Below are 14,939 nucleotides of genomic sequence, written 5' to 3'. Positions count from 1 at the left end.
CTCTGTTTGTGGCCTCCCGCTGGGCAACCCTCCACTTTGCGGATTCCACAGCAGGGGGCGGAGCTCACTTGAAAGGAGTGGCCACGCACATTATGACAACACACAGTTCTAGAGGGTTTAACTAGTAGAACTGTGTGTTTGGTGAAGAGGATTTTGCAGCAGACGGAGAGTTTAAAAAAGGAATTCTAGACCTTTAACTGCTTTCTCACGGCTCTTTTAAGCAGTTTCCAGCGACTCTCTGGCCAAGGCAAACCACAGCCTCCTCGGACGGAGGCTTCGACTGACTTCCTGTTGCTCTGCAGATGAAATATTCCTTTCACTGGAACCTGCTGGTTAGTATTCTGTCAGAGTTCCTATCAAGGTGTCACGCACCAGGAGAGAATCAACTATGACACGCCTCCATGATCATCATTAATTGATATACGGAGGGCGGCGGGGAAGGAAAACACACACACACACACACACACACACACACACACACACACACACACACACACACACACACACACACACACACGCGCACACACACGCGCACACACACACACACACACACACACACACAAACACACACACACACACACACACACACACACAAACACACACCAACGTGCGTGCAGAAGATGAGATCAGTTCCTCTGGGGGTTAAAGGAACAAAGACGGTGATCGACCCTGAGTTCACGCCGTCTCTGTGTTACAGCCTCCTTCTTCCATCCTGTGTGCCATTTTGAACAATGAGTTACTTTTTTACTGACAGGCTGAGAGATTTAATTTTTTATTCATTTCAACTTTAATTTATTCATGTATTTGTTCATTCATTTATTTAGTTAGTTACTTCGTCACTTATTTGTCAGCATATTTGTTTCTACATTTCATTATTTTCAAATTATTTCTATTTTTAGCTTACGTATGAGCACAGAATTGTATATGTATTCATTTTTCTTTTTGTTTTAATGGTTTGAACAAAGTAATTATTTATGTATAGAAAACAAGTATAAGGTAACTTGTAATAGAGTCAGGGTGTGAAATACAGGGGGGGGTGGGGGGTCCCGATGAACCAATGAGACCCCTGAAAGCTTCAACAACTGGCAAGCAAGGTTTCCACCGCCAGGGAGACGGAGCAGCGGCAGTAACAGCCGCCCTGGTTTCGGCGCCGCAGGACGGGACGACTTGCAGCGATGAGACGGCGGCAGGGGCGGAGCAAATTAAAACAGCCACTCAGACGGCTGATGGCCGTCTGAGTGGCTGAGTGGCTGAAAAAACAGGCCAGCACCGTTTCAAAGAGCCATTTCCTCCGTGGCTCCGCCCCTCCCCTCCACACGCAGCCGTTCCAAACAACGGGCCGCCGCCAACAATCGACCCGCCCCACCCCCAGCCCACCCCCACCCCTGCCACTCAAACGGCCCCCGTGATGCAATTACGGGGAAAAGGTCAGAAAAACTTCCCACTCGGACAGATGAAGCGAGTTCTGCCTCGCTGAACGCTGGGCAGCGGTCGGAATTCAACAATCAAACTTCAATTAAAGTTCGACTTAATGACATTACTGACTGAAGCCAAATGTGGACTAAAGACAAACAAACAAGGACAACAAGAAAAGTTCACTGGATGGTCGTCAAAATCTCCGATTAACAAAGTCGTCGGCTGCCTGCTGTCCCCTAGTGGAAGATGCTGTGCGGATCGCTCTGCGTGCGTGCGTGTGTGCGTGTGTGTGTGTGTGTGTGTGCGTGTGCGTGTGCGTGTGCGTGTGGTACCTGATGCAGCTGTAATGTTTGAAGGTGCTGGCAGCCTTCTGGCACTCCAGGCAGAGCTGGATGGCTCCTGGGTAGTCCTCCTCCTGCACACACACACACAAACACACACACACACACGCGCAGAGATGACACAACAACATTTTCCACATGCTGCAACCTGGAGCTGAGCTTCAGGGCGACTGTGTGGGCTTTTGAGAGCTCCAGTTGACCTTTGACCTTTCCGGAGTGGGGCTGGGTGGGCGGGGTCATGAACGTTGGCGTACTCCATTAGGAAGTGTTTGTTTGCTTGCATGTGTGTGTGTGAGTGTGAGAGGTGGATGTAGGTACCTCCAGCATCTCGCTGAGCCTCACGTCTGTTCTTTGCTGTGAAGAGAGAAGAAGAAGACATGAATACGACATGGAAGTGATAATGAGACGATCACAGCGGGGGAGTCGAAAGATCAAAACGCACCGGCAGTCAAGTGAATCTGCTGGAAAATATTTGTGTTTAATCAACATGCGAGAGTTTGGAGCGTCCTTCCAGCCAATCGAGGGGGGGGGGGTCGGTGTGTGTTTTGGTGGGTGGGGGGTCTTGAATTATGCATCGCCAATAATAGCACAATAATAACAACAGCGCTGAGTATTAATAAGTGGCCTCCTTCTGTGTTTTTAAGCGACTAAGCAGCTGCTTTTACAGCCTGGAGGCGAATGAACTGCGAGTGTGACAGCAGCAACAGTAGCAGCAAGGCGCCGACAATACAACAACAAAAAAAAGAGATGGCGTGAGAGAGAGAGAGAGAGAGAGGGGGAGAGGGAGAGGGAGAATGAGAGAGAGAGAGAGAGAGAGAGAGGGCCAATTACTGGAGGGCGAGGGACAATTTTGTGTGGTGAAAGCAGCCCAGAGGTCAGAGCCCACGGCGGACAGAGGCGAGCGTGCTCAGCGTGCTAAAGCTGCGACTGCTGCGTGCATGCGTGTGTGTGTGTGTGTGTGTGTGTGTGTGTGTGTGTGTGTGTGTGTGTGTGTTCGCACTTACCAGCGTCTTGATGGTTCGCAGAGACTTGAGGAGGCCAGTCAGCAGGTGTCGCCTCCTCTGATTGGCCAGCAGGCCCAGACTGGCCTCTGTGAATCCTTCCTTGGCCACGCCCAGTTGTCTACGTGCAGGGGAGGCGGTGGAAGAGGGTGGGGATGGGAGATGGAGGAGGTAAATAAATAAATAAACAACCAAAGGTTGCTCTTAATTCACATGCAGCGTTTCCCAAACTGAGGGTCAGGGCCCTTGGAGGGCCGCGGGGGGGGGGGTTTGGATTCGCTGGGTCGTTACCTTCTGGCATTGGTGCAGATGACAGCGGCCAGCTGCAGGTTGGTCTGCAGCGCCGTCACTCGCTCCAGCTCCTGCAAGAAGGAAGCGGGGGGGGGGGGAAATAATCACTTATTTAATTCATTACAGCTCCGCATGTCAGAGACAGACAGGAGGAACGTTTCCCGCCCTGGGCTCGGCCGAGCTGCGGCCGGCGAGCGAGACATGCTGCTAGGGTGCCGTTCATTAGCCATCGAGAAGTCACGGCGAGAGACGATGGTTCTGATCGTCAGGGCGCCGGCGGGCAAAACGCTTCTCTCATCAGACGGTTTGCTGAGGAGGCCAGGAGGCCTCTACCACTGCACAATGGCACTAATTGCATCAGCCCCGGTGGTTTTATCAAACTGCACTGCAAAGACGACAACCGTACACACACAAAAAAAAAAATTACAATGAAATAAAATTCAACAGAAACAAAGAAAGAGAGAAATGAAAGGGCCTGGGAGGAAAAATGTCAGACATGAAACAACCTTTAACCAGCAGCAGGGGGCCGTGTGTGTGTGTGTGTGTGTGTGTGTGTGTGTGTGTGTGTGTGTGTGTGTGTCCAGAGGGAGGACAACACTGAGCAGCGCTGCTGGTAGCAGGAGATCAATGATCCCCTCCGAGCGGCTGCCGGTGTTCTGACAGCAGCGGCGGCACTTCCTGTCGTCACCAGGCGGCAGACGGCTTGTTGGCTGTTTGTTTATTTATGTATTATAAGACAGGCTAGCCGACATCCCCAGGGTGGCGTTTTCTTTCTCTCTTTCATTTTTCAGCTGTGCGATAAACATCCACGGTGAAAGACTGGAAAAGCTTGAAAAACCCCAGAACGCTTGTCAACGCGCTGCCCAGCGAGACACACCAGGAGGCGGCTGCTGCTGCTGCTGCTGCTGCATCCTCTCCTCCCCTCAGGGAGTCTCTCTCTCTCTCCCTCTGTCTCTCTCTCTCTCCCTCTCCCTCGGTCTCCGATACTCGTGAACGCAAAACAAAGCCGAGCAACATTTTTCTCTTTTTCTTTGTCTTTTTTTTTTTTTTTTTTGGACAAATGAGAGCGGTGATTCACAGCCGGAGGTCATCTCGCCCGCCCCCCCACCACCACCACCACCACCCACCCCCACGTGCTCAACTTAAAGGTCATGTGGTTGCAACGGCAGCCCAGGCTCCTGTCTGTCTATCTGTCTGCACAAACTGAACGTCTCTTTCTCAAAAAAAGTAATAAAATGGAAAGCGTGACATCATCATAGCAGTCCGTTCCCTTCATCAGTCTGAAGGACGGAAAACGGTGAGTGATTCCTTTATGTTCATGTTCGGGACATGAATGTTTCTAATGACTACTGTAATTACAGTATAGTTTACTTTTCGTATTGTTTTTAGTGCTACAACTGTGTAGATTCCCAATTTGGGATCTACAAAGTACATCTGTCTGTCTGTCTGTCTGTCTGTCTATAGATGCTTTCCATTACCCCTAGCATTGCGGAAAATCTAAATATCGCAGAAACATAAAAGTGGTGATGGAAACACCTCAACGTTGAAAAACCTCTCCAATGTGGCTAAAAGGTTTTGGCGCCCTCATGAGGTGGAATTTTGAGACGTATCGATATCGAGGTATTTCGCAAAAGTATCACGGAAATACTTTCTTCACATTTACGTGTCACCGCATGTGGTCACGTGACCAGTTCACGTCAGGTGACCTGGTGGTTAAGTTTGGACGGAGGTGGAGACTGATTGTTTTTTTTTTACAAGTAATCAGAGAGAAAAATAGAACAATCATTCTTGACAGCAAACAAACGTAAACAAGCAAACGTAATTCTGGTAAATATCACGGCACGAGATTCTACGAGAATTACGACTTATGCGCTACACACCATCCAATGGAAACACCGGCAAATCACCAATGCACTTTGTCGAAATTTTTATCTTTCGAAAAACTGTCAAGGAAACGCAGCTGCTGACGTCCAAGCTGGTTAGCTGTAGGTGTTTTTGATTACGCATCGTTACAAACTAACTGCGAGAGGGGAGACGAGGAAACACGCAGAGCTGCATCCGTCTGCTGGGGGAAGAAAAGGCCAAAAACGAAAGGACGGACAGAAGCTGACAGATGCTGCAAATCTTTGATGCGACTCCAGTCCGAGTGCAAGTGCAGGCCGTGTGTCACTAGAGGGCGCTAACGGCGCTGTCCGAGCTCTGACGTCTGACCTCGCCCTGCGAGAAAGCTTCGGCACGCTTACTGTGTGCAAGCCTCTGGGTTTTCTTTTTGTTTGCTTTTTCTTTTTTTGGAACCAAATATGGAGGAGACGTTTCCCTCGAGGCTGCGATGAACAGAACAGCAGTCTGAGTCTCTGTGTCTGGCCGTCTGTCAGGAGAAGAGGAGGAAGAGGAAGGGGGGGGGGGGGGGGGAGGTAGAGGAGAAGGCGGTTGGGATCTCCCGCTACGCCGCCGCCTCCTCCTTCTCCTCTTCTCCTCCTCCTCCCCCTCTACCGCCCCTCCTCCCTGCAGGGTCACCGAGGGTCACGGGAATAATGAGGGAATCACGATTCACAAAACTTTTACCAATTATCTCGACTCTGCCGCAATTTCACCTCCAAGTAAAACTGCAAAAGCCGCTGATGATCAGACGTCAGTCGTGACGGGATTATAAACCCTTTTTTCTTGGGGGGTTTTCTTAAACATTTCTTTTTTTTAGCCTTCATCAGAGCTGTACTGGCAGCAGGCGTCACCGGGGTCAATGCGTCCAATCGGCAAATCCGATCGAAGCGTCAAAAAAAAGGAAAGAAAAAAAAAGCCCTTCCTGGCAGACAGACAGGCGGCTTTCACGGCCTGCCAAGCGGATTTCATCCTCAGCCTCCACGAGACGCAGCCACAATTTATGTAAATCATCGACAGAAATGTTTAGCGAGCCTGTGATGTGAGATGGAACAGAACACTTGACTTTTACTCACTGGTACCGTTGAGGACGGACCAATAAGGGCGTGTCCTCAGCACAATGGTATAGGCACTATTGGCTGGCTGAGCAGGAAGACTGTGACTGGCTAGGTACAAAATCTGACCGATGTTCATTCAAGTGTGTGTGTGTGTGTGTGTGTGTGTGTGTGTGTGTGTGTGTGGGTGTGTCTGTGTGTGTGTGTGGGTGTGTGGGTGTGTCTGTGTGTGATGCCATTCTGGGCATACAGAAGCTAACCACGTATGCTGGGACAAGCTAGTCGCCTGCTAGTCCAGGCGTGGGCAAACTAAGGCCCGGGGGCCATATGCAGCCTCTTAAGCTTTTTATTCAGGCCCGCCGAACTTGAAGAAATTATCTTAATAGTTAGTAAGTCATAAAATAGCTGCATTTCATTTTTTTTTGTGTGTTTTAAGAGTCATTTCAATAAATGACTCACCACAGCTAAAAACTGCACAACACCACGTCCAAAATAAATGAAAACCAACTGGTTTTAAACCAGTAAAGAGACCCAGTAGTGGCAGCAGCAGCATCCTCGGCGTAAACTTCTCTGATAACGACTAAAAATAGAACAGTGGAGAACATCCACAACATCCACCTCAACATCCACCTGCTTCCAGACTCCAGGTTCCTTTCAGTCCATCGCATTACCTGGCGGCCAAGGACAGCGGGGGATTTCACGGTTGCGAGTTCTAAATGAAAACAAGATTAGATCGCCTCCCCTTCTCAACCCGCCACCCCTGCTTTTTTTTTTTTTTCCTTTATCTGCACGGATCAAGTTAAATGTCCTCCTGCCGCCGGTGGGGAGATTAAGACTGATCCTGCCTGTAGCCCCTCGGAGCTGCTTCAGCGTCCAATAACCACGAGGAGGGACAACATGAAAATAAAATCGGGCCCCGGCGATGGCGTCCAGCGACGGATATTGACATTTGAGGAGCCGGGAGTGGGGTGGGAGGGGTGGGGTGGGTGTTTGGACGGTGGGCAGGAGCTCACCTTGACGTACGCCGGCTGCTTCTCCAGGATCAGGTCGGCCACCTTCTTGGAAACCTGATGAAAAAACCCAAGAGCAGAAGGAAAGTTTTGATTTTCTTGCTCGCTTTGAAAAAAACACTTAGTTCCTGCAGAGACGTGGTGAAGCTATCAGCAGAGCTGAGATGAGTTCAGACCCGAACGAACTGAATCAGTCACATCAACTTTTGTGAACAAGTCACAAAACGTACACTTTCTTCTGCTAATTCCGTCATTGCTGAATGGGAACCCAACACGGTGTTTTTGTGCAGGCGAGCGGCTGGAGGCGGGGATGACATTTCAACATGTGCTCGGTATGCACGGAGGCCGACTGGAGGCCCCCTGGACAGATGGCGGATGCATATACGAGCTCAAAGTCAGGCTCACTCACAAGGGCACTTCTTCTTTTAAAAAAAAAAAAACGTCATATCTCCGTCGTGCAGACGGAGCTCAAATCCTGGCGGAACCGTGTTGGAGTTGCGCACAACACAACACAACACAGCACAACACAACACAACACAACACAACACAACAGACCTCCAGGCGGCCGAAACACGAACAAACTGGGAGGAAAAAGCACAAAAAAACACACGACTGACGGTGGGGGGCGGGGGGGCAGGGAGTCTTTTCATTTAGGAGTCTCAACACATATGCAAGAGTGAACGCTTCAACCCGCCCACCACAACCCAAAGGCCAAAGTCATTAGCTCTTGGCTAGCAAACGCACACATAAACACACTCTCTTACACACACACACACACACACACACACACACACACACACACACACAGTGAGAGGCTAATTGTGCAGTACCCAGGTCACAAAGTTAGCAGCAAGCATGTATAATTTAGCAGCAGGAGTCCAAACATAGTGTGCGTATGTGCGCATGTGTGTGTGTTACTGTGTGCCTGTGCACAGTGCATCTAAATAGCATATGTATATATATATATCTATATATATAGATATATATATATAGATATATATATACACATATATATGTATGTGTATATATATATTCACATATATATTCATGTTGGCATGCGTCTCCTGAACTTTCCTGCCTGCTGATAGAACTAGAAAAACACTACTTCAGAGCTGCAGGAGGACCAAACCAAACCAAACCACACCCCGCCTCCTCCGACATTTTTATTATTATATTTTAGTCCTTTAGTCCTTCCTCCTTTCATACGCAAACTCTGTTTTAATGCTCCACTGACAGAATCTTCTGCTCTTATTTGACTTAGACTTTAAAATCACACCAAGGCCAAGAAAACCCTGAGCAGACAAAAATGGCAAATGGCTGTAAAAAAAAAAAAAAAAAAAAGGAGGAGCATTGAGGGGGGCCGGGGGGAGAGGGGGTGGACCTAAAGGAGATTCACACAGACGATGCATTAAAAAAGAAAAAGAACCAAAAAACGCCGCTGGGTGTGCGAGGGCCTGTTGCAGGTTTCGCAGCGAGTCGCAGGTTCAGGTCCAATTGTTGAGGCCCCTGCAGGCGACAGTCTCACAGTGCGGAAGGTGTGACCTGCGTGAGGAAGAGGAAGCATGGCGGGGGAGAAGCTGCAAGAGACTCCAACCCGACCACCACCCCACCACCACCACCCACATGAGGAGGAGGGTTACAGAGAGTGAAGGATGCAGAAGGAAGTGCCTCCTCTCCCACCAGTTCCCATAAATAGAACGTGTCGAATCAGCCGACCTCTGGATGACAGCGGCAACAATATGTGTGTGTATGTATGCATATATACATATATATACGTATACGTATATGTGTGTGTGTGTGTGTGTGTGTGTGTGTGTGTGTAAATATATATATATATGTATACATGTATGTATGTATACATACATACATATATACATATATATTCACACACATATGTATATGTACATATATATATACACACGTACATATACATATATACATATATATGTATATATATATAAAATCAGAGTGGGTCGCCACCACTGCAACAGCACAGCCTGATTTAAAAACGTGCAAAATGTTTCTGATATAATAAAAAGTGAAAACACAGTTTGAGCTTCTACACTACAGTAACAAAACACAAAAGTAAAGTGTGACACGACGAGCAAAATAAAAATAAAAAAGTTGCTGTGTGAGCTCATCTGACTGGAGGAGGTGACGAGGTGAGATAAGCTCCGCCTCCTCCAGGGCTTAATGTCAGCAATGATAAGTTCTTCAACAGCACCAGCACGGTGTGACACCGCAACTCCTCGGAGATTGTGCGTGCGTGCGTGCGTGCGTGCGTGCGTGCGTGCGTGCGTGCGTGCGTGCGTGCGTGCGTGCGTGCGTGCGTGCGTGCGTGCACTCACCGCCGCCTGCTGCCTCTTCAGCTTGTCTCTGTGCTCCTCCAGCTCCTGCAGGTTCAGCTCGGGGGGAAGTTTCTGTTAACACACAGACACGCAACACCAAATCATCCCAGCAGCTTGTTTACGGAGCATCGACCCACACGGGAAGTCAATTGTTTTAAATCTCCCGACAGCAACAACATCAACACAAAGCTGGTGAGCAGACAAAGTCCCAACAGGGTTTTTTTTAATAATTTATTATTAATCAGAATGAACTCAGTCCGGTGGAGCAGCTGCACGTGGCGGATTATTAAAGGGAAATTGTGCAGCTGTGTTTACAGCCTGCTGCTGCTCAGTGTTCAAAAAGAAGGCTCTGCATCTCTGGAACTCACTCAAACTGGACATCCGTAACATCGACTCTCCTCCTCTGTTCAATCAAGACTCAAAACTCATTTATTCAAGATAACCTACTCACTGTTGTTCCATTTTACGTCTTTTTTAATTCTATTTATTCTAATCAATTATCTATTTATTTATTTCATCTTTTTTTTTTTTTTTACCGTGTGTAGCTTTTATCTGCTGCTTTATTGCATTTGTTTTATCTTTGTAAAGTGTTGTTGAGTGTTGAGAAAGGCACTCATAAAATAAAAAGTATTATCATTATCATTATCAGGACGGGGTGTGGTCGTTAATCTGAGGGAGGCGTCAGCTTCCAAAACTTCTTTTCAAGCCAAATAAGCAAAGCGAAAGAAGCAAACGGCGAAAAAGTTTTGCCGCCTCCTCCTCAAATGACGGCGATGAGACGCCGCCCGAAGGCGACGTACGTGCATACTGTGAGAAACCTGCGGCAGGGAGGAACGAGCGGGCGGCCAAACGAAGACAGACGGCCGATCTCCTCGCTCGCCCGCTCGAGGGATAAAGGCGAGAATTAGATCAATGGGCAGACAGCGGGCAGATCATGAGGCTGATTAGCGAGCGGGGGGGGAGACGGAGGACTCTGTTTAGTAAACAGCAAATAAAGCCGCCGCCCTCCGCAGAGGAAGATATTACACATCCACGGCCCAGAAGGATGATGGGTAATTACTTCTCCCCTCCCCACCACCCCGACTGAGAGTCTCATTTCAAGACGTTGTAGTGAAAGGCAGATAAATCTAATGAGATTTCACACCCTCCCTCCCTCCCTCCCTCCATCCATCAAGTGGATGCAATCCATCAGTGTAGCTGTCAATGGCACGCACGGCGCTCGGCGCCGCTGAAAGAGGCGTCGGCGAGCGCCCGATAGGGGGGAGCGGTAGGGGGAGGGAGGCGGGGCCGTTTCGCTCTGCCAGTCACATGTGATGGCGCTGTTATTCACCGCAGAAACAACAAAAGCATCTGAGAGTTGCTTAAAGCAGTCGTTTCATATCGGCACAATTTGTGGCTGCGGCATCTCGTGAGGAAAAGTTTCCACACTCTCTCACTAGACGGTGCGTTTTAAAGAAAAAAAGATCGTAAACTATAAGTTAATAGGTTTTAAATCGGTGCTCAGAACCGCCGCTACTTGAGTCTGATTGGCCTCTGCCCCCTAACCTTAACCTAGCCCAGGCGTGGGCAAACTACAGCCTGGGGGCCGGTAAGCTTTTTAATACAGGCCGACAGACTTGAAGAAATGATATTAATAGTAAGTAAGTCATAAAACAGCTGCACGTCATTCATTTTCTCAGTGTTTTCAGAGTCATTTCAATAAAGAGCAGAACACCGTGGGGCTTCAAAGACACTGATTTTGTTGCAACTTTGCTTTGGTTCGTTTTCAATTGACTTGATTAGAGAAAATGTTTTCTACACATCCCATGATATATTTCTGCTTCCTATGAGGTGGGTCACCAAAACACTCCATCCAACTGCTGCTGCTCCGGCCCGTCTGACAAATTTTAGAACTTGAGAAATTTTGGCCCCACCAGTCAAAGAGTTGCCCACGTTACACTGGCCAATAGATTCCTTTCAGCCGCAGCCATTTGATCCAGTGTTCATTATTAATTATTGACACAGCAGCTTCTGTCTGACCTCCAGTTCGTACTGGACCATGTCGAAGGAGTCGCCCGAGAAGTAGATCTCCTCGATGCCGTCGATGATCTCCTGCTCCGCCTGTGGGTCAATGGGCTGCTCCCTCAGCTCCCGCAGCTCCTCCTGGTGGTGGGGGGCGAGAAGGAGGAATGAAGGTCGTCGCAGGAGAAACACAACTGGCAAAGAAAGTCAGTGAAGAAAGTCTCTGACAAAGAAAAGGAAGGAGGTAATTGTGGAGGAGGGGCGGGGAGGAGAAGAACCCAAGAGGGAGAAGAATAAAGTGAGGACGTGGAGAAGATGGGATTAGATGAGGAGGAGATGAGGTAATCAGAGGCAACTGGTGCTACTGGTGGTGGTGGAGGGGAGAAGAAGCCAGACTGGGAGCGGTTCCGAGCTTCTCAGGCCTTTGGGGATGAAGATGAGAGGAAGAAGAGCGACCCGACAGAGAGAGAGAGAGAGAGAGAGAGAGAGAGAGAGAGAGAGAGATTCTCTCCGCTGACAAAACATCAGAGCCTCATCGATTAACATGCGGCGCATCCGTCCGGGCTTATTGCTGCGCCGGGTCTTTTTCCAGAGCCGAGGTGCTGAACCCACCACGTCCCTGATGAGCCAAGATACAGTCACAGGTCAATAAAGGAGGGCGGAAGACTGGAGGAGGGGGGGGGGGAGGAGGAGGGGGGCGCTGGCAGGAAAAAAAAGGGGGGAAAGTTGCTCAAGTCCCAAAGTCAAGTTCAAAGTCTGAGGGCAACACACACACGCATGCACGCACACACACACACGCACACACGCACAGACACAAACCAAAAAAAAAAAACATGACTCCAAATTTACACTGAATGAAAGACACCCCCCCCTCCTCCTTTTTAATACAATGTGTGTGTTTCTTATCAGCATTAACATCTCTTATTAGCCAATAACAGCACATTTCATAAGGCACCTAATGAGGAAGGATATTACAATATTAAAAATCACTTAATCATGCAGCAAAGGCCAGATTAGCTGGGTGGGTGTGGCTTCCATACAGGTACTCTGACAGACGGCTTGCATCAAGCGCACCTGGGGATTGATACAGAGGGTTTTCGGCCCGTTGGGGGGGGGGGGAAATGATGCTCAGAAGAGTGTGTGAAGGGGCTGGTATAGAGGAGGGAGGGAGGGAGGTGAGATGGAGAGGGGGGAGGGGGGGCAGACTGGTGAAGGGATGGGGAATCAGGGGGAGTAAATAAATCTGCATTGCTCCAGCGCACATTCACACCCCATTAAATAAAAGTGCAGGAATCTCTGGCTCAGATCTTCAAATGCGGCAGACAGAAAACCCTGCTGCCTGCCTGCCTGCCTGCCTGCCTGCCTGCCTGCCTGCCTGCCTGCAGAAATACATATTTACCCTGAGCTCAGTGAGGAAGAGGGAGGATGGAGGCAGAGCCCCTCTCAGGGTGGCGGCCAGTCTGGACTGTGAGAGACTTCCACACTTGGACTTCAAACAGAAAGAGAGGAGAAATCTTCTCGGACGTGTGTGGGTTAAGGGAGCAAGTGAGAGAGCAGGGAGAGGAGGAGGAGCAGGAGGAAGACTAGGAGGAGGTGGAGGAGAAGGAGGAGGAGGAGGAGGAGGAGGCGGAGAAGAAGAAGAAGAAGAAGAAGAAGAAGAAGAAGAAGACGAAGAAGAAGAAGAAAAAGAAAAAGCGGAAGAGGAAGAAGAAGAAGAAAAGAGGAAGAAGAAGAAGAAGAAGAAGAAGAAGAAGAAGAAGAAGAAGAAGAAGAAGAAGAAGAGGAAGAAGAAGAGGAGATCACGCTCTGCCGCCAAGCGTGTGGGTGGGGATTGTGAAGGAAGAAAGAAAGGGGGAAAAAATCAGATGAAGGCAAAATGAGGAGCAGGCAGAGCAGAGGGGGGAGGGGCTGCAGGATGACTCATAGCTGTAGAAAGTTGAGGGGGGGGCAGGGGGGACAACTTCACCGCTGCCTTTTCACTGCCGTTTCCTCCCACCTGCAGCAGAGGAAAACCTGCGAGTCGATGGACATCCCCCCCCACCACCACCACCACCACCACCTCTTCAGCCAATGGGCTGCCCTGTCAAAAACCTCAGCACCCACACACATCAGATCAGAGGCCTCGCAGCCACCTCGTCATTCCTGCAAATTAACCACACTTTTAGTTTTTAATGAGGACAAATTGGGGTCCGTTCATGTGGTCGGACATGAAACAGGTGAGTGAATAATGAGGGGGGTGGGGGGGGGGGATGAGGGCGCAAAAAGAGCACAAAGAGGGCGATGCAATTATCTCCGCGCTGGAATAATTCATTCAGTGAACAAACTGTCGCTCTTTGTAATCAGCTTTTAATATTGATGCAGGTTCTCGCCGCTTGAACGCAGCCACGCCGCCGCCGCCGCTCAACGGCGAGGGCTTTAATCAAAGCGATGTGGACATCGTTGTGGTCGACATCCGCAACCTCGCGGAGGGAAAAACAGCCGGTGAATGATGTGATTATGCACATTATGTCAGGGACGTACGTGAATAAAAACAAATGCGCGCGCGTGTGTGTCTGTGGCGTGACACGGAGTGTCGCAGGGCAACAGGTTGACATGGAAACTAGCACACACACACACACACACACACACACACACACACACACACACACACACACACACACACACACACACATTCAGATGAACACTCCACTTTACAGCCAATATTTACGCCCCAGTCGGCTGGAATCACTGACTGAGCCGAGGGGGACCTCTGCTGGTGACAGACGGCAACCGCTTTTCAAGCTTGGCGCAAAAGGAAAATGTTTCAGCGATTCAATATAGCGCAATAACATAAATACACAGAAAAAAGATGAGTAACAATAGCAATAATAACAATAATGATGATTTGGTTTGACATTTAATCATCTACTTTGGTTGCTCACTATAAGAGTGTGAGACTGAGGAATATATTTTATAGATGAACGAGTTTCCATCAGCCAGAGAAGAGACAGTAATAAGTATAATGAGTCAGCTACCAATAGGGTGGAAAGTCGGACTGGAGAAGGTTTATTAACTTTCTGGTCCCACTTTAATAAAGCTTTACCATGATGGTCCTTTTGTGGCAATAAAAGAAGAAAATCCATCTCTGTTTCCTCAATCCTGACATCCAGTATTTATGCTGCTTCTGTTGGTTTACATCAAGTAGTGCTTTACTTTCAAGTGCGAGCCAAATCTCACTGTTTTGTTAAACGAGTAGTGACATCACAAGGGGCACAGGTCAGTGACCAGAAACAGCCGCCTAGCTTCTGTTAGCAAAGCCGTCACAGCTAGCTAAGCCGACCGACGGAGCCGCCACCTCCAACCAGAGCCGTTTCTTTCTATAGGCGAACTAAGAGAATGCCGAGGGCCTCCAAGCCACTAGGGGGCCCCAAAGCTGCATGTTGTTCAGCCTCTTCTGGGGAAAATTTGTTTAAAAAAATGTCCATTTTTATCTGTAGCTATCTCATGAGTTTATTACACGCCTTATATGCCTAAAAATAAGCATTGGCTTGAAATAAAATAAACTGCAATAATAAGCTGTGGCTGGCGTTTTTTGTTTGTTTTTTTGGCATTATTATTT

General features: G+C 48.8%; 1 protein-coding gene across 2 annotated transcripts in view; it reads right to left on the bottom strand.

Moving 5' to 3' along the window:
* vps50 (VPS50 subunit of EARP/GARPII complex) overlaps nucleotides 1-14,939 on the bottom strand; it is a 72,518-nt gene that overhangs the window by 47,723 nt on the left and 9,856 nt on the right. For both annotated transcript variants that reach the window (XM_076044412.1, XM_076044413.1), the window contains exons 3-9: nucleotides 11,360-11,482; nucleotides 9,341-9,412; nucleotides 6,996-7,049; nucleotides 3,050-3,120; nucleotides 2,762-2,879; nucleotides 2,076-2,111; nucleotides 1,749-1,831 (exon numbers count right to left, since the gene is read on the bottom strand). In XM_076044412.1, the coding sequence (XP_075900527.1) occupies nucleotides 1,749-1,831; nucleotides 2,076-2,111; nucleotides 2,762-2,879; nucleotides 3,050-3,120; nucleotides 6,996-7,049; nucleotides 9,341-9,412; nucleotides 11,360-11,482 (557 nt within the window). The remainder of the gene's footprint in view (nucleotides 1-1,748; nucleotides 1,832-2,075; nucleotides 2,112-2,761; nucleotides 2,880-3,049; nucleotides 3,121-6,995; nucleotides 7,050-9,340; nucleotides 9,413-11,359; nucleotides 11,483-14,939) is intronic.

Source organism: Nelusetta ayraudi, unplaced genomic scaffold (assembly GCF_046127955.1).
Source record: "Nelusetta ayraudi isolate G7.1 ecotype Tasmania unplaced genomic scaffold, CSIRO-AGI_Nayr_v1 ptg000079l, whole genome shotgun sequence".
NCBI lineage: Eukaryota > Metazoa > Chordata > Actinopteri > Tetraodontiformes > Monacanthidae > Nelusetta > Nelusetta ayraudi.
Note: the sequence above shows the minus strand (reverse complement) of the source record. Positions and strands in the feature narration are given on the sequence as shown.